The following is a 27,420-nucleotide window of genomic DNA, read 5'->3' as shown; positions in this document are numbered from 1 at the left end:
TTCTTGATGACATTGTATTGCTGGTGTTGTGTTCGTCTCAATAGAAGCACACAGAACCTGCCATTGAGGTCCACAATCTACTTGTGTCATAGACTGGGTACGCACGGACACACACACACACGCACGCACACACGGCACGCACGCACGCACAGACCAAACACACACACGACATAGTACGGTACTTCAACTCTTCCTGTTCTGCCGAGTTACAACAAGTGCAGGTCAACTGGGTGCATTATTTGTTCGCAATCAGTGTTGCATGATGGCATGTCCTCTGTCACCTTCTGGCTGCCATCAGGTATAATACATACATGTACTGTACAGCCAGTGTCCTGATGTGTAGTCAACCCACACTGACACAGCCTATAGTGAAGGTTTCAGGTATAATACATACATGTACTGTATAGCCAGTGTCCTGATGTGTAGTCAACCCACACTGACACAGCCTATAGTGAAGGTTTCAGGTATAATACATACATGTACTGTACAGCCAGTGTCCTGATGTGTAGTCAACCCACACTGACACAGCCTATAGTGAAGGTTTCAGGTATAATACATACATGTACTGTACAGCCAGTGTCCTGATGTGTAGTCAACCCACACTGACACAGCCTATAGTGAAGGTTTCAGGTATAATACATACATGTACTGTACAGCCAGTGTCCTGATGTGTAGTCAACCCACACTGACACAGCCTATAGTGAAGGTTTATATACATGTACTGTACAGCCAGTGTCCTGATGTGTAGTCAACCCACACTGACACAGCCTATAGTGAAGGTTTCAGGTATAATACATACATGTACACAGCCAGTGTCCTGATGTGTAGTCAACCCACACTGACACAGCCTATAGTGAAGGTTTCAGGTATAATACATACATGTACTGTACAGCCAGTGTCCTGATGTGTAGTCAACCCACACTGACACAGCCTATAGTGAAGGTTTCAGGTATAATACATACATGTACTGTACAGCCAGTGTCCTGATGTGTAGTCAACCCACACTGACACAGCCTATAGTGAAGGTTTCAGGTATAATACATACATGTACTGTACAGCCAGTGTCCTGATGTGTAGTCAACCCACACTGACACAGCCTATAGTGAAGGTTTCAGGTATAATACATACATGTACTGTACAGCCAGTGTCCTGATGTGTAGTCAACCCACACTGACACAGCCTATAGTGAAGGTTTCAGGTATAATACATACATGTACTGTACAGCCAGTGTCCTGATGTGTAGTCAACCCACACTGACACAGCCTATAGTGAAGGTTTCAGGTATAATACATACATGTACTGTACAGCCAGTGTCCTGATGTGTAGTCAACCCACACTGACACAGCCTATAGTGAAGGTTTCAGGTATAATACATACATGTACTGTACAGCCAGTGTCAGATGTGTAGTCAACCCACACTGAGCCTATGTGAAGTTTCAGTCACATACCCACACTGACACAGCCTGATGTGTAGTCAACCCACACTGAACAGCCTATAGTGAAGGTTTCAGGTATAATACATACATGTACTGTACAGCCAGTGTCCTGATGTGTAGTCAACCCACACTGACACAGCCTATAGTGAAGGTTTCAGGTATAATACATACATGTACTGTACAGCCAGTGTCCTGATGTGTAGTCAACCCACACTGACACAGCCTATAGTGAAGGTTTCAGGTATAATACATACATGTACTGTACAGCCAGTGTCCTGATGTGTAGTCAACCCACACTGACACAGCCTATAGTGAAGGTTTCAGGTATAATACATACATGTACTGTACAGCCAGTGTCCTGATGTGTAGTCAACCCACACTGACACAGCCTATAGTGAAGGTTTCAGGTATAATACATACATGTACTGTACAGCCAGTGTCCTGATGTGTAGTCAACCCACACTGACACAGCCTATAGTGAAGGTTTCAGGATAGTTTCATTTTCACACACAACCTAAAAGAACTTTTTTTCCCAGATTATTAACATGACATAAAACATCATAAATGTTCTGCTACCACCAAACAAAAAGTAAACGAAAACAGCACTGCCTTTGATCTTCACGATTAGACACAGTTTCACACAACATAATATTACACTCACTACAAACAACTGCCTTCATCGTGCACAATGTTACTCTACAGCCCTGCTCACCACCAGAGCACCAGGTGTTACAGTCATTCTTCCACTTGGGAAACCAGTAAACTAAACATCGTGACTTAATGTGTGTACATGTCTAGTGGAGCAGATCATCAGCTGGTCATGAGTCACAATTTACCTGCATCATGTGACCCAGGTTCAGTGCTCCATGTCCTAGTGTTCACTGTCAAGTCTGAGTACACAGTTGGAACTACTGACTGAATCTGGTTTTACGCCGCTTTTAGCAATATTCCAGCAACATCACGGCGGGGGACACCAGAAATGGGCTTCACACATTGTGCCCATGTGGGGATTCGAACCCAGGTCTTCGGCGTGACGAGCCAACACTTTAACCATTAGGCTACCCCACCGCCCCAGTTGGAACTAAATCCTGATACATCAAAGTAAGGGGTCCTACTACTCAAGCCAAGAGACCGCCTCCGTGGTGTAGTGGTTAGAGCGTCCGCCCGGAGAACGGAAGGTCGTGGGTTCGATCCCAGACCGCGTCATACCAAAAAGACGTTAAAATATGGTACATGTTGGTCCCTGCCTGGCACTCGGCATTAATGGGTACAACAAGGACTGGTCGGCTCGGAGTCAGTATAATGTGTCTGAGTGGGGTATTCAAGCTTCACTGCGGCATGGTATCTCAGTGGGCTAGCACTATAAAACCAGCTTAAGTCTGGGCTAGTACAAGCAGCCGCACATACACATACACATGCATGCACGTCGTCATATGAGCGAAATATTCTCAAGCACGGTGTAAAACCCAATTTCACCTCACCTCACACAAGCCAAGGTGAAGGACACGATAAGGAGTAATGAGGAGACTCCTCTGCATGAGATGGAGATATGATTCTGTCTGCCCAGGAGTACAGAACAAGGGATTTACCTTGAGTCCTACATCTCAGGGTCCCTGGGACTCTTACTCTTAAACACATTGTTACAGTAATTAAACTGTAAATGATACCATAACCCTGCTAGTAGCAGGCTCAGTGATAACTTATTGTCACTTGATTGGAATTTTTGCAAAAAGTATTTGAACTTTTTCTGCTTCCGTGTTGCTAATAAATTTTACATGACAGAATTCACGTCCTGTAACTGACTGACTGACTGAGTTTGGTTTTACGCTGCTTTTAGCAATATTTCAGCAAAATCACGGCGGGGGATACCAGAAATGGGGTCCACACATTGTACCCATGTGGGGATTTGAACCCGGGTCTTCGGCGTGCCGAGCCAACACTTTAACCACTAGGCTACCCCACCACCGCCCCTCACGTCCTGTAAATCCATGCAGAACCCAGCGATGCAGACTCCTGCAGGTTGGGTCTCTACAGCTTCCACATACTGACACAATATCAGTTGTCTGTTCACACAACCTACAACCAGGATATCTGGTACTGTCAACACTCAAGCTGTTGTTACCAGACTTTTGGTGACCACTCTATAGCACCCCATCCCAACTCCATACCACCCTATCCCAACTCCATACCATCCCATCTCATCCCAACTCCATACCACCCCACTTACAATACATAGCACCCCATCCCAACTCCATACGACCCCATCCCAACTCCATACCACCCCATCCCAACTCCACACCACCCCACCCACAATCCATAGCACCCCATCCCAATTCCATACTGCACCCCCATCCCCACACTACAGCACCCTACTACCACCCCATCCCACCCCCACACTACTGCACCCTACTACAACCCCATCCCTACACTACAGCACCCTACTACCACCCCCATCCCCACACTATAGCACCCTACTACCACCCCATCCCCACACTACACTACAGCACCCTACTACCACCCCATCCCCCACTACACTACACTACAGCACCCTACTATCACCCCATCCCCACACTACAGTACCCTACTACCACCCCATCCCCACACTTCACTACAGCCCCTACTACCACCCCATCCCCACACTTCACTACAGCACCCTACTACCATCCCATCCCCACACTTCACTACAGCACCCCTACTACCACCCCTTCCCTACACTACAGCACCCTACTGCCACCCCCACCCCCACACTACAGCACCCTACTACCACCCCATCCCTACACTACAGCTCCCTACTACCACCCCTACCCCACGCTTACAGCACCCTACTACCACCCCTTCCCTACACTACAGCTCCCTACTACCACCCCATCCCTACACTACAGCACCCTACTACCACCCCTTCCCTACACTACAGCACCGGTATTACCACCCCATCCCCACACTACAGCACCCTACAACCACCCCATCCCTACACTGCAGCTCCCTTTACTACCATCCCACCCCACACTACAGCTCCCTACTACCACCCCATCCCTACACTACAGCACCCTGCAACCACCCCATCCCTACACTACAGCACCCTACTACCACCCCATCCCCACACTACAGCACTACAGATACACACCCCATCCCCACACTACAGCACCAGATACCACCCCCATCCCCACACACTACAGCACCCTACAACCACCCCATCCCTACACTGCAGCTCCCTACTACCATCCCACCCCCACACTACAGCTCCCTACTACCATCCCACCCCACACACTACAGCACCCTACTACCACCCCACCCCCCACCCTACTGCACCTACTACTACCACCCTATCCCTACACTACAGCACCCTACTACCACCCCATCCCACACTACTGCACCCTACTACTATCCCACTCCAACCCCTCTAGATCAGCCTCATAGTGTCCTGTCCCCACAGCACTGCTTACTGTCCCCACCCCTCCCTCCCCTCCTCTAGATCAGCCTCATAGTCCTGTCCCCCACAGCACTGCTTACTGTCCGCACCCTCCTCCCCCCTCTATATCAGCCTCATAGTGTCCTGTCCTCACAGCACTGCTCACTGTCCCCCCTCCCTCCCCCTCTAGATCAGCCTCATAGAGTCCTGTCCTCACAGCACTGCTTACTGTCCCCACCCTCCCTCCCAGCCTCTCCTGTCCCCAGATCACTGCCTCCCTCTAGATCATAGTGTCCTGTCCTCACAGCACTGCTTACTGTCCCCACCCTCCTCCCCTCCTCTAGATCAGCCTCATTGTCCTGTCCTCGCAGCACTGCTTACTGTCCGCCTCCCCTCCCTCCCCCTCTAGATCAGCCTCATAGAGTCCTGTCCTCACAGCACTGCTTACTGTCCCCACCCCTCCCTCCCCTCTAGATCAGCCTCATAGAGTCCTGTCCCTACCACACCAGATTGTCACCGTTCTACAAGCACCAGGTAAGTGAGAGAGCATGACACAAGACAGGTTGTGACCCCTGTGCTGCCATCACAGGTAGCCACACACACGCCTCCAGTAACCTGCACACACCACCAGACACCTGCACACACCACCAGACACCTGCACACACCTACACAAACATACCTGCAGTGAGTGTCCAGTACCGGTGACCAGAGCAACATCCAGATCACGTATATTTCCCTGCCATGCAGGCTAAACGTAAACGCGAGACTGACCCACTTCCCAGGGAGCTCCTTGACACATACTCCTGTACTACAGCACACACGCCTCAACAGTTAGGTGAGTTCACCTGCAGGGAGGTGACAGCTATACCTACCTGTCAACCTCTGTGACGGATGACCTGTCAGCAACCTGACACCCCCTGACACCAAGTGGACCTGTCCTGTGAGGGGAGAAGTGTTCACGGAGCATTAGGTTTGACAAGGTAAATAGTCTGCTGAGATTTGTCCAGTTACAGGATAGGAGCACAGTGAGAATCAATGGTTCACCCATGCAGAACATGGACTTGTCTGGGGGGAGATGCAAGACGACTGTGTTCACCATGGACTGGTCTGTTGAGGGAGAGATAGGGGTGGGATAACGGATGTTGTATCATCCAGGGATTGGTGATTTAAGCGGGTATGACACGGTTAAAGTTCAGCTGACAGAAGGTTATTAGCATCTACAGTTTCAGTGAATGACACTGACAGTGAGGATCAACAGCATCTTGAACAGCACCCCCTTGAACAACATCTTGAACAACTGACAACAGCATTGTGAACAACAGCATCGTGAACAACAGCATCGTGAACAGCACCCCCTTGAACAACATCTTGAACAACTGACAACATTGTGAACAGCACCCCCTTGAACAACATCTTGAACAACTGACAACAGCATTGTGAACAACAGCATTGTGAACAACAGCATCGTGAACAGCACCCCCTTGAACAACATCTTAAACAACTGACAACAGCATTGTGAACAGCACCCCTTGAACAACATCTTGAACAACTGACAACAGCATTGTGGACAGCATCGTGAACAACAGCATCGTGAACAGCACCCCTTGAACAGCACCCCTTGAACAACATCTTAAACAACTGACAACAGCATTGTGAACAGCACCCCTTGAACAACATCTTAAACAACTGACAAAAGCATTGTGAACAACAGCATCGTGAACAACAGTATCTTGAACAGCACCCCTTGAACAACATCTTGAACAACTGACAACAGCATTGTGAACAACAGCATCGTGAACAACAGCATCTTGAACAGCACCCCCTTGAACAACATCTTAAACAACTGACAACAACATTGTGAACAGCACCCCTTGAACAACATCTTGAACAACTGACAACAGCATTGTGAACAACAGCATCGTGAACAGCACCCCCTTGAACAACATCTTAAACAACTGACAACATTGTGAACAGCACCCCTTGAACAACATCTTGAACAACTGACAACAGCATTGTGAACAACAGCATCGTGAACAACAGCATCTTGAACAGCACCCCCTTGAACAACATCTTGAACAACTGACAACAGCATTGTGAACAGCACCCCTTGAACAACATCTTGAACAACTGACAACAGCATTGTGAACAACAGCATCGTGAACAACAGCATCGTGAACAGCACCCCCTTGAACAACATCTTAAACAACTGACAACAGCATTGTGAACAGCACCCCTTGAACAACATCTTGAACAACTGACAACATTGTGAACAGCACCCCCTTGAACAACATCTTGAACAACTGACAACATTGTGAACAGCACCCCCTTGAACAACATCTTGAACAACTGACAACAGCATTGTGGACAGCATCGTGAACAACAGCATCGTGAACAGCACCCCTTGAACAGCACCCCTTGAACAACATCATCTTAAACAACTGACAACAGCATTGTGAACAGCACCCCTTGAACAACATCTTAAACAACTGACAACAGCATTGTGAACAGCACCCCTTGAACAATTGACAACATCGTGAACGACTGACATCAAGAACGACTGACAACAGCATCGTGAACGACTGACAACAACATCGTGAACGACTGACAACAGCATCGTGAACAACTGACAACATCGTGAACGACTGACAACAATATCGTGAACAACTGACAACAGCATTGTGAACAACTGACGACAGTATCTTGAACAAAGGCATGTTGAAAGCCGTTGAATATCTTGAAAGCCGTTATGTACACTGAACAGTATTTGATTGCTAGGAATGTAAAGCAACACCATAATTCACTGCCAATATTTCAACATGCACCGACCAAAGGAGACATTCAAAAACTCCAAGGTCAAAACGATTATGTAATGCTAGTTATTGAGGATGAATATTACATGTGTGTATGTTCTACACCAATATCAGATTAATACACTCGTGTGTGTTACAGTAACAGTCTCTATCTGTTCAACTGTATACTACACCAATATCAGGTTAATACACTCGTGTGTGTTACAGTAACAGTCAGAATGTTGTGACATTCTGCTATCTGTTCAACTGTATACATTACCAACACAAATCATATCTGTGTACGTATCATAAAATCTCAATTGCAGTTTATTGCATGGGGTAACATCAGTGATGCAGCATCTCAGATAACATCTATATCAGATGTAACACATTGCAGCAGCAACAGCAGCAACAGCAGCAGCAACATCTGATGCCACAAATCACTAGCTTGTTTTCCATCACAGGGGTTAAACATTAGAATTTAGTTGTCATTGAATCAGACTTCCTCTGATATATATACTAACCAGACATCTTGCCATATTTCTTTCTGAGTTCAGACACAACCATGCGAAGTCACAAAGCCAGGATCATGAAAACTTTTCTAACTTTCTCAGTTGTTCTGTCTTACCCCAGCTGGTCTGCCTTACCCCAGCTGGTCTGCCTTACCCCAGCTGTTCTGCCTTACCCCAGCTGGTCTGCCTTACCCCAGCTGTTCTGCCTTACCCCAGCTGGTCTGCCTTACCCCAGCTGTTCTGCCTTACCCCAGCTGTTCTCCCTTACCCCAGCTGTTCTGCCTTACCCCCAGCTGGTCTGCCTTACCCCAGCTGTTCTGCCTTACCCCAGCTGGTCTGCCTCCACCCAGCTGTTCTCGCCACCCCAGCTGGTCTGCCCACCCCAGCTGTTCTGCCTTACCCCAGCTGGTCTGCCTTACCCCAGCTGGTCTGCCTTACCCCAGCTGGTCTGCCTTACCCCAGCTGTTCTGCCTTACCCCAGCTGGTCTGCCTTACCCCAGCTGGTCTGCCTTACCCCAGCTGGTCTGCCTTACCCCAGCTGTTCTGCCTTACCCCAGCTGGTCTGCCTTACCCCAGCTGGTCTGCTCTTAGCTGTTCTCCCCACCCCAGCTGGTCTGTTCTTACCCCAGCTGGTCTGCCTTACCCCAGCTGGTCTGCCTTACCCCAGCTGTTCTGCCTTACCCCAGCTGTTCTGTCTTACCCCAGCTGGTCTCCCTTACCCCAGCTGGTCTTCCTTACCCCAGCTGGTCTCCCTTACCCCAATTTTGGACAAGTTGACATGAGTGACAACAATGGACAAGTACAGTCAGGTACTCGATATTCACGGGACCAAGAAGAAATATTGAGTTATCCAAACTTCGAGACATCCGACCAGGGCATATCATCACATATCCCTATGAAACAAAACAAAACGCTTCTCAGTATGTTTTGATTGGAAACTATAATCCATTATCAGTAATGTTGATTACTTCCTTATTAAATCCTTCTTAATTAAACCTAATTATATGACAGACAACAAGTTACACCTTCAACTCAATTAGCCCTAATTAGTTTACACATCCCTTTGATTCATGCTGCACAGTGTGTAAATGTGTGGAAACATCCTCAGTTCAGAGGGATACTTGCCCATGAAAGGTAGGTGAATATCAAGTTTCTTTGCAAATATTGAGTTAAAAGGGTAATTTTGCTTGTTTGGACCATGAAATTTTATCAAGATATCGAATATATAAAGACATCTGTATCGAGTTAAAAGAGCTTGAATAATGATATGTTATGAAGGTTTTGCTGGACCCGAGATGTTATATCGAGACAACCGAGATATCGAGTTATCAGAGTTTGACACAACGGATCTCAACTGTAGCCTAGCAACTGTTTATTGTGATCCCTACAGCAAAAGTATATAATGAGTCTTCCACTTCATCCACTGTGAAGGAAATACAAAGTTGTCAGCTATATAGGGGAAGTTACAGTACAGAAAACAGAATGCCTGTCATATATTGTGGTATATATCACAAACACCTGAATCGTTGTTGCAACCAGTTGCATACATCAATGCTCAAGCTTTTCATCACTGGATTGTCTGGTCCAGACTTGATTTTTTTACAGACAGACGCCATATAGCTGGAATATTCCCGAGTGTTGCATTAAACAACAAACAAATATATATTTTGAAATTCATGAAACTCAGGCCAGCACCCATCAGTTTTGGTGGGTCAATTATTCAGTGATATACCAGGTTCATTTGACAAACATACCTCTCTGACATTACCAGAACTACTCCTGCCATATTTGCCAAAATGTTTTAGCTCAATCCTGAATTGACCATTTATGACTTTCAGCCAATTACAGTTGGTGATAGTAAATCGACACGCATGAGGCAGATATAATCAGGATGTTTACATCCACTAATCAAAGCACCTGTCCAGATGATATATACTATTAGTGAGACAGTCATCGACCCCAATAATTATGTACAATAAACCTGTCTACAAGCACCTGATGTTCCACTGAGGGTAAATATGCGCCAATCAATAAACTACAGCAAGGGAAGCGATGCAGACAGAACACCCAGATCAGAACACCAGTCATCACTGTGTTGAACAAGGATGCATCCCAGTGATGTGTGCAGCATCTATGTAGGCATGTGTCCCTGATATGCTTGAAACAAGGATGGGTTGTAGACATGCATGTGTCCTTGATATGCTTGAACAAAGATGCAGCGAGGCCCCAGACAGAACACCTCATCATCACCGTGTAGACTATAGGCAGCATCCCAGGGTTGTCAGACTATAGGCATGTGTCCCTGATAAGGATGCTTGAACAAGGATGCAGCGAGGCCCCAGACAGAACACTAGTCATCACTGTGTGCTGCATCCCAGTGATGTAGACTATAGGCATGTGTCCTTGATATGCTTGAACAAGGATGCAGCGAGGCCCCAGACAGAACACTAGTCATCACTGTGTGCTGCATCCCAGTGATGTAGACTATAGGCATGTGTCCCTGATATGCTTGAACAAGGATGCAGCGAGGCCCCAGAGAGAACACCAGTCATCACTGTGTGCAGCATCCCAGGGTTGTAGACTATAGACATGTGTCCCTGATATGTTGAACAAGGGTTGAACAGTGCCTTGATCACTCTGGTGAAATCTCCCACCAACAATGGAGGACAGATCAGTGTCATGAAAACATGACATGTACCTTTGTGTGTTGTGTGAAACTGTAAGGGGATATCACAGCTCTGTGAGACGTCGGGTCACAGAAGTTCTGCACTGTTGTACAACAAGTCAATCAAAGGCCTCTAACTCACACTGAATATACCGTCCTGGCAGGCTGACACGAGAAGTCTTCAAAAGGTGTTTTCAGTAAGCTTAGGAGTTTCGCCTCAATTTGTTTCAAATTAGCTCGATATAGGTTCTTACTTCTTCACCCTGAGATTGACATCTGTGTGGTCAGGATCATCTGTGTGGTCAGGACCGTCTGTGTGGTCAGGACCGTCTGTGTGGTCAGGACCGTCTGTATGGTCAGGACCGTCTGTGTGGTCAGGAATCTCTGCGTGGTCAGGATCGTCTGTATGGTCAGGACAGTCTGTGTGGTCAGGATCAGCACTGTTTCAGTCTGTAGGACAAACCAGGGGTCGATGGCATGAGCAGCTATACAAGTGTCAACTCCTTGGACCAGTCCCCTGTCTCAAGGAGGATTGTCTACAGTCCCTTGTCTCAAGGAGGTTTATCTACTATCAACTGCTTGGGACCAGTCCCTCGACTCAGGGAGGTTTACCTCCAGACTAGCTAGACATGGTGTGTGGGAGATGACCAGTGAGGTGTATACAGACTAGCTAGACATGGTTTGTGGGAGATGATCAGTGAGGTGTCTACAGACTAGCTAGACATGGTGTGTGGGAGATGACCAGTGAGGTGTATACAGACTAGCTAGACATGGTTTGTGGGAGATGATCAGTGAGGTGTCTACAGACTAGCTAGACATGGTGTGTGGGAGATGATCAGTGAGGTGTCTACAGACTAGCTAGACATGGAGTGTGGGAGATGATCAGTGAGGTGTCTACAGACTAGCTAGACATCGTGTGTGGGAGATGATCAGTGAGGTGTCTACAGACTAGCTAGACATCGTGTGTGGGAGATGATCAGTGAGGTGTCTGCAGACTAGCTAGACATGGTGTGTGGGAGATGATCAGTGAGGTGTCTACAGACTAGCTAGACATGGTGTATGGGAGAGGATCAGTGAGGTGTCTACAAACTAGCTAGACATGGTGTGTGGGAGATGATCAGTGAGGTGTCTACAGACTAGCTAGACATTGTGTGTGGGAGATGATCAGTGAGGTGTCTACAGACTAGCTAGACATGGTGTGGGAGATGATCAGTGAGGTGTCTACAGACTAGCTAGACATGGTGTGTGGGAGAGGATCAGTGAGGTGTCTACAGACTAGCTAGACATGGTGTGGGAGGTGATCAGTGAGGTGTCTACAGACTAGCTAGACATGGTGTGTGGGAGATGATCAGTGAGGTGTCTACAGACTAGCTAGACATTGTGTGTGGGAGATGATCAGTGAGGTGTCTACAGACTAGCTAGACATGGTGTGGGAGATGATCAGTGAGGTGTCTACAGACAAGCTGGACATGGTGTGGGAGATGATAAGTGAGGTGTCTACAGACTAGCTAGACATGGTGTGGGAGATGATCAGTGAGGTGTCTACAGACTAGCTAGACATGGTGTGGGAGATGATCAGTGAGGTGTCTACAGACTAGCTAGACATGGTGTGGGAGATGATAAGTGAGGTGTCTACAGACTAGCTAGACATGGTGTGTGGGAGATGATCAGTGAGGTGTGTCTACACACTAGCTAGACATCGTGTGTGGGAGAGGATCAGTGAGGTGTCTACAGACTAGCTAGACATGGTGTGTGGGAGAGGATCAGTGAGGTGTCTACAGACTAGCTAGACATCGTGTGTGGGAGATGATCAGTGAGGTGTCTACAGACTAGCTAGACATCGTGTGTGGGAGATGATCAGTGAGGTGTCTGCAGACTAGCTAGTGACATGGTGTGTGGGAGAGGATCAGTGAGGTGTCTGCAGACTAGCTAGACATGGTGTGGGAGATGATCAGTGAGAGTGTCTACAGACTAGCTAGACATGGTGTGTGGGAGATGATCAGTGAGGTGTCTACAGACTAGCTAGACATGCGTGTGTGGGAGATGATCAGTGAGGTGTCTACAGACTAGCTAGACATGGTGTGTGGGAGATGATCAGTGAGGTGTCTACAGACTAGCTAGACATCGTGTGTGGGAGATGATCAGTGAGGTGTCTACAGACTAGCTAGACATGGTGTGTGGGGAGATGATCAGTGAGGTGTCTACAGACTAGCTAGACATGGTGTATAGGGAGATGATCAGTGAGGTGTCTACAGACTAGCTAGACATCGTGTGTGGGAGATGATCAATGAGGTGTCTACAGACTAGCTAGACATCGCGTGTGGGGGAGATGATCAGTGAGGTGTCTACAGACTAGCTAGACATGGTGTGTGGGAGATGATCAATGAGGTGTCTACAGACTAGCTAGACATCGTGTGGTGTGGAGATGATCAGTGAGGTGTCTACAGACTAGCTAGACATCGTGTGTGGGAGATGATCAGTGAGGTGTCTACAGACTAGCTAGACATCGTGTGTGGGAGATGATCAGTGAGGTGTCTACAGACTAGCTAGACATGGTGTGTGGGAGATGATCAGTGAGGTGTCTACAGACTAGCTAGACATGGTGTATAGGAGATGATCAGTGAGGTGTCTACAGACTAGCTAGACATCGTGTGTGGGAGATGATCAGTGAGGTGTCTACAGACTAGCTAGACATGGTGTGTGGGAGATGATCAGTGAGGTGTCTACAGACTAGCTAGACATGGACATGGTGTGGGAGATGATCAGTGAGGTGTCTACAGACTAGCTAGACATGGTGTGTGGGAGATGATCAGTGAGGTGTCTACAGACTAGCTAGACATGGTGTGGGAGATGATCAGTGAGGTGTCTACAGACTAGCTAGACATGGTGTGGGAGATGATCAGTGAGGTGTCTACAGACTAGCTAGACATCGTGTGTGGGAGATGATCAGTGAGGTGTCTACAGACTAGCTAGACATCGTGTGTGGGAGATGATCAGTGATGGGAGATGATCAGTGAGGTGTCTACAGACTAGCTAGACATGGTGTGTGGGGAGATGATCAATGAGGTGTCTACAGACTAGCTAGACATGGTGTGTGGGGAGATGATCAATGAGGTGTCTACAGACTAGCTAGACATGGTGTGTGGGAGATAATCAGTGAGGTGTCTACAGACTAGCTAGACATGGTGTGTGGGGAGATGATCAGTGAGGTGTCTACAGACTAGCTAGACATGGTGTGTGGGAGATGATCAATGAGGTGTCTACAGACTAGCTAGACATGGTGTGGGAGATGATCAGTGAGGTGTCTACAGACTAGCTAGACATGGTGTGGGAGATGATCAGTGAGGTGTCTACAGACTAGCTAGACATGGTGTGTGGGAGATGATCAATGAGGTGTCTACAGACTAGCTAGACATGGTGTGTGGGGAGATGATCAATGAGGTGTCTACAGACTAGCTAGACATGGTGTGGGAGATAATCAGTGAGGTGTCTACAGACTAGCTAGACATGGTGTGTGGGAGATGATCAGTGAGAGTGTCTACAGACTAGCTAGACATGGTGTGTGGGAGATGATCAATGAGGTGTCTACAGACTAGCTAGACATGGTGTGTGGGAGATGATCAATGAGGTGTCTACAGACTAGCTAGACATGGTGTGTGGGGAGATAATCAGTGAGGTGTCTACAGACTAGCTAGACATGGTGTGTGGGAGATGATCAATGAGGTGTCTACAGACTAGCTAGACATGGTGTGTGGGAGATGATCAGTGAGGTGTCTACAGACTAGCTAGACATGGTGTGGGGAGATGATCAGTGAGGTGTCTACAGACTAGCTAGACATGGTGTGTGGGAGATGATCAGTGAGGTGTCTACAGACTAGCTAGACATGGTGTGTGGGAGATGATCAATGAGGTGTCTACAGACTAGCTAGGACATGGTGTGTGGGGAGATGATCAATGAGGTGTCTACAGACTAGCTAGACATGGTGTGTGTGGGAGATAATCAGTGAGGTGTCTACAGACTAGCTAGACATGGTGTGTGGGGAGATGATCAAAGTGAGGTGTCTACAGACTAGCTAGACATGGTGTGTGGGGAGATGATCAATGAGGTGTCTACAGACTAGCTAGACATGGTGTGGGAGATAATCAGTGAGGTGTCTACAGACTAGCAGCTAGACATGGTGTGTGGGAGATGATCAGTGAGGTGTCTACAGACTAGCTAGACATGGTGTGTGGGAGATGATCAGTGAGGTGTCTACAGACTAGCTAGACATGGTGTGTGGGAGATGATCAGTGAGGTGTCTACAGACTAGCTAGACATGGTGTGTGGGAGATAATCAGTGAGGTGTCTACAGACTAGCTAGACATGGTGTGTGGGGAGATGATCAGTGAGGTGTCTACAGACTAGCTAGACATGGTGTGTGGGAGATGATCAATGAGGTGTCTACAGACTAGCTAGACATGGTGTGTGGGAGATAATCAGTGAGGTGTCTACAGACTAGCTTTGTGACATGGTGGGAGATGATCAGTGAGGTGTCTACAGACTAGCTAGACATGGTGTGGGAGAGAGGATCAGTGAGGTGTCTTACAGACTAGCTAGACATGGTGTGGGGAGATGATCAGTGAGGTGTCTACAGACTAGCTAGACATGGTGTGGGAGAGATGATCAGTGAGGTGTCTACAGACTAGCTAGACATGGTGTGGGAGATGATCAGTGAGGTGTCTACAGACTAGCTAGACATGGTGTGGGAGATGATCAGTGAGGTGTCTACAGACTAGACTAGCTAGACATGGTGTGTGGGAGATGATCAGTGAGGTGTCTACAGACTAGCTAGACATGGTGTAGGGAGATGATCAACGAGGTGTCTACAGACTAGCTAGACATCGTGGTGTGGGAGATGATCAGTGAGGTGTCTAGACTAGCTAGACATGGTGTGGGAGATGATCAGTGAGGTGTCTACAGACTAGCTTTGCACATGGTGTGGGAGATGATCAGTGAGGTTGTCTACAGACTAGCTGGACATCGTGTGTGTGGGAGATGATCAGTGAGGTGTCTACAGACTAGCTACAGACTAGCTAGACATGTGTGGGAGATGATCAGTGAGGTGTCTACAGACTAGCTAGACATGGTGTGGGAGATGATCAGTGAGGTGTCTACAGACTAGCTAGACATGGTGTGTGGGAGATGATCAGTGAGGTGTCTACAGACTAGCTAGACATGGTGTGTGGGAGATGATCAGTGAGGTGTCTACAGACTAGCTAGACATGGTGTGTGGGAGATGTCAGGGAGATGATCAGTGATGGGGAGATGAGATGATCAGATGAGAGGTGTCTACAGACTAGCTAGACATGGTGTGGGAGATGATCAGTGAGGTGTCTACAGACTAGCTAGACATGGTGTGGGAGATGATCAGTGAGTTGTCTACAGACTAGCTAGACATCGTGTGTGGGAGATGATCAGTGAGGTGTCTACAGACTAGCTAGACATCGTGTGTGGGAGATGATCAGTGATGGGAGATGATCAGTGAGGTGTCTACAGACTAGCTAGACATGGTGTGGGAGATGATCAATGAGGTGTCTACAGACTAGCTAGACATGGTGTGTGGGAGATGATCAGTGATGGGAGATGATCAGTGAGGTGTCTACAGACTAGTGTCGTCTGTTCTAGTGGTGGGAATTGGTTGAAATCTCATAATTGATGATATGGTTGGATTAGCATAATTTTTCCAATTTTCCTGTTCCTATTGTTATTGCAGATAAGAATAAAACTTGTGGTTCTCTCTTGTTTTTTGTTTATTTACAAACTCTGCAAAAAAAACCCTGTGTTTGCAAATTTCACATCCAATGTAAAATGATGCAACGTACGATAACATACATAAACTTTCCAGAGTCCTCAAGAAATATTCAGTCACGACTGTTCAGGTAATTGAAGTGAGTATTCTAAGAATTAAACACATTTTTGGGCCCTGACAGCTTCTATGATATGTTCCATCGTCAAGTGCTTCAAACACTAAGACAGCAGTTCCAAAATCGTTTGTGTTTGATTATGAGAAAATGTGATCGATTATTTAGTCTTTCGTTCACTGTGAGTGAGTGAGTGAGTGAGTGAGTGAGTGAGTGAGTGAGTGAGTGAGTGAGTGAGTGAGTGAGTGAGTGGTGAGTGAGTGAGTGAGTGAGTGAGTGAGTGAGTGAGTGAGTGAGTGAGCGAGCGTTTGTTAGTGACTAATCTACCGTCCCTGTGTTGTATAGACAACTGATTGACTGTCATACATACTGAAGTTGCAACATCATACAAACTATACAACACCTAACTACACAGTCAAGCAAGGCAACTGTGATGAAATCTTGGTGACCGATTCCTCTGTAAGTCTCACCGTGGCTGGCAAATACAGGTGGCACGGACACTGAAGGGGTTCGGGTGGGAGAAACACACAACTGAGATTGAAAACCCGTTTGTTGGGAGATTAGGAATTTAAAGAGGTGTTATTTAAGTGTTGAGGGGTGACCTCCTGACCCATCTCCCAAATCCCCCAGGTAATCCACCTCTTGGTTGTAAAGTCACCATTCAGGAGCATGACTAGGACAACCCTCGTCCAGCCCAGTTTCCATGGCAACAAGGAGTTTGGGGATATCCCCATGCCTTCATCAGATGAAGGAGTGTTAGCAATGAGCCCCTGTGATTGTTACAGCCATATTCCTCCATTGTGTGGCATGTTATTCAGACCAGTCGGCTGGTGCAACACTGCGATCACCTCAAGTAGCCTTGGTTTCCACTTGAGGTGCTTGAAATTGGAACCTCTTTACTCTAACTAAGCAACATATTGACATGAAAAACGTGGAATTAATATGCCATCTTTGACCCAGCAGTGATCAGAATGAGCTGAGTGTCAACTCTAGTGTCTAACAGGCTGGGGCTGTATTCTCCCAAGGGAGTTGATAATTAAAATATGAGTGATCCACTGACTGACACAATAATGCTGCAGCACTTTCAGATTTTAATATTTTCTGTGAGGCTGACAGCATTGTGTTGACTCTTCAGTTTTCCCTAGCATCTGTCCAGTGGGCCAGAATATTTGCCAGACCCTTCTGTGTCTCCACCTCTGTTGTGGGTAGCAGTGAGGACAGAACCTCACAGGACGGAATAACATTACACAGCTCTCAACAGTTAACTTGAAAAATCACTGACCTGTGAATCAAATGGGTCTGTTTGAAATACTAAACTATTGAATGCTAGAGCCTCTATAGTGTTGTAGGAGATGACTCCACAGTTTGCTGTTCAATAGACAAGTGTGACTCACTACCCTTCCCCGTCCAGGTCTGAACATCTTCCCCCCCACACACAAACACACTGCATCAGACATCTACCCCAGTCAATCACCTCCATGCTTACCCCCCACACAAACACACTGCATCAGACATCTTCCCCAGTCAATCACCTCCATGCTCACCCCACACACAAACACACTGCATCAGACATCTTCCCCAGTCAATCACCTCCATGCTCACCCCCCACACAAACACACTGCATCAGACATCTACGCCAGTCAATCACCTCCATGTTTACCCCACACACAAACACACTGCATCAGACATCTTCCCCCCCCCCACACACACAAACACACTGCATCAGACATCTTCCCCAGTCAATCACCTCCATGCTCACCCCACACACAAACACACTGCATCAAACATCTACCCCAGTCAATCACCTCCATGTTTACCCCCCACACAAACACACTGCATCAGACATCTACCCCAGTCAATCACCTCCATGCTTACCCCACACACAAACACACTGCATCAGACATCTACGCCAGTCAATCACCTCCATGCTCACCCCACACAAACACACTGCATCAGACATCTTCCCCAGTCAATCACCTCCATGCTCACCCCACACAAACACACAGCATCAGACATCTACCCCAGTCAATCACCTCCATGCTCACCCCCCACACAAACACACTGCATCAGACATCTACGCCAGTCAATCACATCCATGTTTACCCCACACACAAACACACTGCATCAGACATCTTCCCCCCCCACACACACACAAACACACTGCATCAGACATCTTCCCCAGTCAATCACCTCCATGCTCACCCCACACACAAACACACTGCATCAAACATCTACCCCAGTCAATCACCTCCATGCTTACCCCCCACACAAACACACTGCATCAGACATCTACGCCAGTCAATCACCTCCATGCCTACCCCACACACAAACACACTGCATCAGACATCTACGCCAGTCAATCACCTCCATGCTCACCCCACACAAACACACTGCATCAGACATCTTCCCCCAGTCAATCACCTCCATGCTCACCCCACACAAACACACAGCATCAGACATCTACCCCAGTCAATCACCTCCATGCTTACCCCCCACACAAACACACTGCATCAGACATCTTCCCCAGTCAATCACCTCCATGCTCACCCTACACACAAACACACTGCATCAGACATCTTCCCCAGTCAATCACCTCCATGCTCACCCCCCACACAAACACACTGCATCAGACATCTTCCCCAGTCAATCACCTCCATGCTCACCCCCACACAAACACACTGCATCAGACATCTCATGATCAGTCAATCACCTCCATGTTTACCCCCACACACAAACACACTGCATCAGACATCTTCCCCCACACACACAAAACACACTGCATCAGACATCTTCCCCAGTCAATCACCTCCATGCTCACCCCCCACACAAACAAACACACTGCATCAAACATCTACCCCAGTCAATCACCTCCATGCTTACCCCCCACACAAACACACTGCATCAGACATCTTCCCCAGTCAATCACCTCCATGCTCACCCCCACACAAACACACAGCATCAGACATCTACCCCAGTCAATCACCTCCATGCTTACACACACAAACACACTGCATCAGACATCTTCCCCAGTCAATCACCTCCATGCTTACCCCCACACACAAACACACTGCATCAGACATCTACCCCAGTCAATCACCTCCATGTTTACCCCCACACACAAACACACTGCATCAGACATCTACCCTGTCAATCACCTCCATGCTCACCCCCCCACACAAACACACTGTATCAGACATCTTCCCCTAGTCAATCACCTCCATGCTTACCCCCACACAAACACACACAGCATCAGACATCTTCCCCCCACACAAACACACAGCATCAGACATCTTCCCCAGTCAATCACCTCCATGCTTACCCCCACACAAACACACTGCATCAGACATCTACTGCAGTCAATCACTTCCAAGCTCACCCCCACACAAACACACAGCATCAGACATCTTCCCCAGTCAATCACCTCCATGTTTACCCCACACACAAACACACTGCATCAGACATCTTCCCCCAGTCAATCACCTCCATGCTTACTCCCACACACAAACACACAGCATCAGACATCTACCCCAGTCAGTCACCTCCATGCTTACCCCCCACACAAACACACTGCATCAGACATCTACGCCAGTCAATCACTTCCAAGCTCACCCCTCACACAAACACACAGCATCAGACATCTACCCCAGTCAATCACCTCCATCCTTACCCCCCACACAAACACACTGCATCAGACATCTACCCCAGTCAATCACCTCCATGCTCACCCCACACACAAACACACTGCATCAGACATCTACCCCAGTCAATCACCTCCATGCTTACCCCCCCAACAAACACACTGCATCAGACATCTACCCCAGTCAATCACCTCCATGCTTACCCCCCACACAAACACACTGCATCAGACATCTTCCCCAGTCAATCACCTCCATGCTCACCCCACACACAAACACACTGCATCAGACATCTACCCCAGTCAATCACCTCCATGCTTACCCCCACACAAACACACTGCATCAGACATCTACCCCAGTCAATCACCTCCATGCTCAACCCCCACACAAACACACTGCATCAGACATCTTCCCCAGTCAATCACCTCCATGCTTACCCCCCACACAAACACACTGCATCAGACATCTACCCCAGTCAATCACTTCCATGCTTACCCCACACACAAACACACAGCATCAGACATCTACCCCAGTCAATTACCTCCATCCTTACCCCCCACACAAACACACTGCATCAGACATCTACCCCAGTCAATCACCTCCCATGCTCACCCCCACACACAAACACACTGCATCAGACATCTACCCCAGTCAATCACCTCCATGCTTACCCCACACACAAACACACTGCATCAGACATCTACCCCAGTCAATCACCTCCATGCTTACCCCACACACAAACACACAGCATCAGACATCTTCCCCAGTCAATCACCTCCATGCTTACCCCCCACACAAACACACTGCATCAGACATCTACGCCAGTCAATCACTTCCAAGCTCACCCCCCACACAAACACACACAGCATCAGACATCTACCCCAGTCAATCACCTCCATGCTTACCCCCACACACACAACACACTGCATCAGACATCTACCCCAGTCAATCACCTCCATGCTCACCCCCACACACAAACACACTGCATCAGACATCTTCCCCAGTCAATCACCTCCATGCTCACCCCACACACAAACACACAGCATCAGACATCTTCCCCCCCCCACACAAACACACAGCATCAGACATCTTCCCCAGTCAATCACCTCCATGCTTACCCCCCCCACAAACACACTGCATCAGACATCTACGCCAGTCAATCACTTCCAAGCTCACCCCACACACAAACACACAGCATCAGACATCTTCCCCAGTCAATCACCTCCATGTTTACCCCCACACACAAACACACTGCATCAGACATCTTCCCCAGTCAATCACCTCCATGCTTACCCACACACAAACACACACAGCATCAGACATCTACGCCAGTCAGTCACCTCCATGGCTTTCCCCACACAAACACACTGCATCAGACATCTACGCCAGTCAATCACTTCCAAGCTCACCCCCCACACAAACACACAGCATCAGACATCTACCCCAGTCAGTCACCTCCATGCTTACCCCCCACACAAACACACTGCATCAGACATCTACCCCAGTCAATCACCTCCATGCTCACCCCCACACAAACACACTGCATCAGACATCTACCCCAGTCAATCACCTCCATGCTTACCCCCACACACAAACACACAGCATCAGACATCTTCCCCACACAAACACACAGCATCAGACATCTTCCCCAGTCAATCACCTCCATGCTTACCCCCACACAAACACACTGCATCAGACATCTACGCCAGTCAATCACTTCCAAGCTCACCCCCACACAAACACACAGCATCAGACATCTTCCCCAGTCAATCACCTCCATGTTTACCCCACACACAAACACACTGCATCAGACATCTTCCCCAGTCAATCACCTCCATGCTTACCCCACACACAAACACACAGCATCAGACATCTACCCCAGTCAGTCACCTCCATGCTTACCCCCCACACAAACACACTGCATCTGACATCTACGCCAGTCAATCACCTCCATGCCTACCCCCACACAAACACACTGCATCAGACATCTTCCCCAGTCAATCACCTCCATGCTTACCCCCCCCACAAACACACAGCATCAGACATCTTCCCCAGTCAATCACCTCCATGCTCACCCCACACACAAACACACTGCATCAGACGTCTTCCCCAGTCAGTCACCTCCATGCTCACCCCCCACACTGCATCAGACATCTTCCCCAGTCAATCACCTCCATGCTTACCCCACACACAAACACACTGCATCAGACATCTACGCCAGTCAATCACCTCCATGCTGCAATTTCAATATCACTGGAATAGTAGTTCTTTCTGCTGACAACACTTAATTCTAACATTGTCTATTGACACTAAAATTATTTTATCATTTTATAATATAAAGCAATACTTTTTGTCTGAGTGCAGAGCAAACATGTCTGGTTATAAGTAATACTTTATTATAGTTAGGTCCTGCCGACAGAGCAAACATGTTTGGTTATAAGGAATACTTTATTATAGTTAGGTCCTGCCGACAGAGCAACATGTCTGGGTATAAGGAATACTTTATTATAGTTAGGTCCTGCCGACAGAGCAACACGTTTGGTTATAAGGAATACTTTATTATAGTTAGGTCCTGCCGACAGAGAAAACTGAAACTGGATATACTGCAACTGAGAAAAATATACTTAAAAATTACTTTTGTCAGTGACCCCATGCTGAACATGTATAAATCAAAGTCACTTCATGGTTCAATACACTTAACTCTCTCGGTCATTATGGGGTCATGTGGTTTCTAAAAGACTTTCCAAAATTTCATTTTAACCATAGTTTAAAATTATATCACTATTTTGTTCTAAATTCTGATTACAAACCAGCAACGTCTTTATGAAAATATTGTGAAAATAATTAAGCCAACAGTATGAAGGGTCGCACAATGTTTTCCATTCATTTACTCTTGAAACATATCCTGATTGTACTGAGCGACCATATGTGACCTGTGCTCACTTACTCTTGTTTTTCATAAATGTTGAATTTAGGAAGTGTTGTCGCTTCAGTTATTAAAAATTCAAACTGGTTTCCCCTCTTTTCTTTCACAACTGGCCCCTGATATTAAATAAATATGTGATTTTATGAAAAACATGCAAGTGCATTAAAAAATAAATGTAAGAAAAAAAAGATAAAGCCCACCTACTGACCCTGTTTTATAATTTCATCTTAATCTAAACACACATATATTTTGGGGGGCCTAATCAGGAAACATCTAGTCTCTTTTGATTTCCACAAGCCTCAGACCAACAGACTAGCGGACATGTCTAACCCTGCTTGCCACCTCAACCCAGAGTCCAGGTGTGATCATGTCACATCAGGAAGTGAACATATTCAAGTATACTGCTATGGTATTTGAATCCAGCTTGAGGTAAAATTTAATGTCACATCAGTGATGAGACCATGTTCGTATGTGTACATAAGTGAAGCACAAATGTATTACATCTAAAAGCAGATTAGTTACCCATTGGAATCAAGGAACACAGTGAGCTTGACTAACATCTAGTTTCTGAAATGAACATATTTTACAGAAAAAACTGGTTTGTAAATGATAATCATAAAAAATAATGAAAAGGAGCTCTGAGACTTTCTTCATTCCTGAAACTGTGGACATCTAGACTTGTAACACATTCTGGCCTTGCATGGGCTTCCTTGGATATATTTGATTTAGGGTTTGTATGACAGAATACCAATGACTATAACATTATGTGGTGGTCGAGGGTTTGAATGACAGAATACCAATGACTATAACATTATGTGGTGGTCGAGGGTTTGAATGACAGAATACCAATGACTATAACATTATGTGGTAAAGTAAGCACCTGTGAGCAGCCTGGCTGCAATTCGTCATGATATAAATGGATCATAATAACAAATACACTAAGGTTATGAAATGTTCAGTTATGAACACTGTCTGGCATTCAATGAAGGCAAATGAGATGACTTAATGTGACCAGCCTCATGCAGACCTCAATTTAACAGTATACAAAATACACCAGTGCTTCCAATTACTATGTGATATACTGAGTCAAAAAAGAAACTTCACAAAATGTAATTTGAAAAATAATGAATAATTTTTCTCTGATGATACATGTACGTATCTGAAATGGGACCCCCATCTTTTGACTCTAGAAAAATGTTAGCAAAACCCACTCAAACCCATCCATTCGTCGTGCAAATGACGTTAGTGCCAAATCAGGTTTTGCACGTGCAGTCAATCACGTGATCTTCGCATGGAAGTTTTCTTCATATGCATGTGTTTGCATTGACCTCAAGAATTGAAAAAACACTTTTAAACCACAGTTCTAACAGTACTTGAAATGCCACGATTGTCAAATGTGCAACGTGAACGTGCCGTTGGCATGTTGCGGGAAGATCAGTTATTGACGTCGCAAGAGCAATGGGATGCCCAAGGTCGGGTCGTTCATGTGTGACGTCACGAGCAGAAAACCGTCAAATCGTCCTACGTCACCTACGTGACAGATTTCTGCCAGCTACACGAACCAGGGCTGAGATGTTTAGAGGTCGACTGTCCTCACAGACCATTCGACATCGGTTGCGGGCTGCCAATCTCCATATCTTAGGCCAATATTGACGCCGTTTCATCAATGTCAACGTCTGCTGTGGGCCCAACGTCACCTCAGATGGACCCAGAGAGACTGGAATCAAGTCGTCTTTAGCGATGAATCCAGGTTTACCCTCAGATTTGCGGACGGCAGGCATAGAATCTGGAGACGACGTCGTGAACGGTATGCCCAATGTTGTGTACAGGAAGTCGACAGACTCGGGGCCGGGAGTTGCATGGTGTGGGGTGCTTTCTTTCAGAACAACCGTTCCCAACTTCTGGTCATCCGTGGAAACCTCACAGCTGCTGCTTACCGCGACCAGGTGCTCACCCCTGAACTTGTTCCTTTCATGACGGCTCATGGCCCAGGTCTACAGTTCCAGCATGATATTGCTCAGCCGCATACCACGATGTTGACACGAAATTTCCTTCAAAACGCTGAAATCAACATCATGGGACTGGCCATCGAGGTCCCCTGACCTTAATCCAATAGAGCACATTTGGGGTGCACTTGGGAAAAGGCTTCGTGGTCTTAGGAACCAACCTCAGAATTTGCAGGAACTTGGCGCTGCCTTGCAAGAGCAATGGCGCAGAATCCACAACCACGTGTTTACAAGTATCAGGCAGTCGATGAAGAGACGGTGTTTGGCAGTGGTGAATGCGCGGGGCGGCCATATACGATATTGAACTGAGAAATTTCGCATTTTTATTCTTGTGACTCGACATTCTGTATACCCATGTTTTGGAACAGCGGTGTAGCCTTATGGAACTGATTATGGCACTGTCAGTGTATCGAGTACATCACACAGATCTCAGCAATGAAATAATAACAATTTAACCATCTTACCATCTCTTGTTCTTTTATAGTGCCCTTAAGAAAGAATGTGAAGTTTCTTTTTTGACTCAGTATATTTACATCCACCAAGTATTCATCTAAAAAATTAATAACTGACCAACTCTTAATTGTCACACAACATGAATCTTGAAACAAACTCAACATGATATATCTCTGTTTCAGTTACAATACTTCATAACTAATTCTAGTGTTGGTGTCATAATAATAATAATGCACTTATATAGCACCTAATTTCCAACCGGTGGCTGCTCAGTGGTGCTTCACAAAGTTAAAAATAAGAATAAAATAATTGGTTGAAGAGATGGGTTTTCAAGTCACGGCGGAATGACTGGACAGAGTCCACAGATTTAATATATGTTGGTAGACTGTCATGACACATGACATCAAAATGATGTTACTGATTTAGACTAGACTATTTATTTGCGTTTCCACTTCGATAAATTTATGGGACCAGGATGCAACCTAGTTTCATCTGGTGCAACTAGCTTTTTTATGTCAAGTTGCACCTGATGCAGGTTAAATCAAGTCCTTTAAATCAAGACCTGTCATGTGTATTGCGGCTTTGGGTGGGCAAGTAGTCTTTAAAATCAGCTGGCTTTGCTTTTTTAATTGTTTCTTTCATAAAGTAGCATGGCCACAGGGTGTTTAAGTAATCCCAGTACAACTGTCACTCGTGAGGTGTGTGTGTGATGTGTTCTAGCTCTGAACCTGTGCTTCTGTGCGTTACTTTAAGTTCAAATGTTGACATTTCCCCACCCTGGTGTACATGGCTGTGCTGTGTACCACTTTGTAGGACAACATCAGTGATTTAAGGCCACATGGTTTCAGTTATCTGTTTCAGTTATAAAACAGCATAGTATGATCTACCCCACCATCAGAATATACACTTCATCTAAGTGAAAGATTAATACTAACCTGCTAACAAAAGTATTCACCTTCAACCATAACTATATTGTGATGAACAGTTCCTGTAATATTAGCCATCAGACGGAATAAGAAGAATCCTTCGCAAAGCACGACAACGATTTATACTGAGCACCTATTACCAGTGAGGTACTTATTATTCATAACACTCAACTGTCAAATTTGTCACATTGACAGGTGCCCCGGTACATACAAAGGGAGATAACTCTTCATGCTGAAATTCAAAACAACCAACTGATACAGACCCTCGGGACTCAGTTGGGATATTAAGCACTGGTGCAATTTGATGCAAAGTCTTACCTGACGTCTCAATAATGAATCCCGTTAGCAAGTGAGGGGACGTTTCTTCCAGAACCCCACAGAATTCGTGGAACGCCTTCAGACCCTTTCGTGACAAAATATCCAGAAACACCTCAGCTCTCCTCTGTGGTGAGGAAATGCCAACAAGGTCTTTCTCCTCTGGTTTAGAAATAATGCCTCTCCGAACTAATTTAGGAATAATGCGATCTAAATCCAGTTCTTTCACAAGCTGACTTCGATGACGGTCAAGGAGCCTCCCAACTCCGCCTTGACCCGCCATGTTTGTAAACTTAGCTCGTATGGGAGAGTAGATCCAAATACAATATTTTGAGAATTAAAGATCACGTTTTATTATTTTTTCTTGGACATATTCTGCACTTTGGAATAAATGGACTTTCTTAAGCATATTCGCTTAGAGATGTATTAACAAAATTACTTTAAGAT

General features: G+C 46.5%; 1 protein-coding gene across 1 annotated transcript in view; it reads right to left on the bottom strand.

Moving 5' to 3' along the window:
* Positions 1–27,271, bottom strand: part of LOC124290102 (tight junction protein ZO-1-like) — a 110,185-nt gene extending 82,914 nt beyond the window's left edge. The window contains 1 exon segment of the mRNA XM_046726788.1: positions 26,977–27,271. Within this exon segment, the coding sequence (XP_046582744.1) occupies positions 26,977–27,256 (280 nt within the window). The 5' untranslated portion in view covers positions 27,257–27,271.
* Positions 27,272–27,420: the final 149 nt, after the last annotated feature.

Source organism: Haliotis rubra, unplaced genomic scaffold (genome assembly GCF_003918875.1).
Source record: "Haliotis rubra isolate DU_JTF1 unplaced genomic scaffold, ASM391887v1 Scf457, whole genome shotgun sequence".
Classification (NCBI taxonomy): domain Eukaryota; kingdom Metazoa; phylum Mollusca; class Gastropoda; order Lepetellida; family Haliotidae; genus Haliotis; species Haliotis rubra.
The sequence above is the reverse complement of the archived record's forward strand: the minus strand, read 5'-3'. Positions and strand labels throughout refer to the sequence as shown.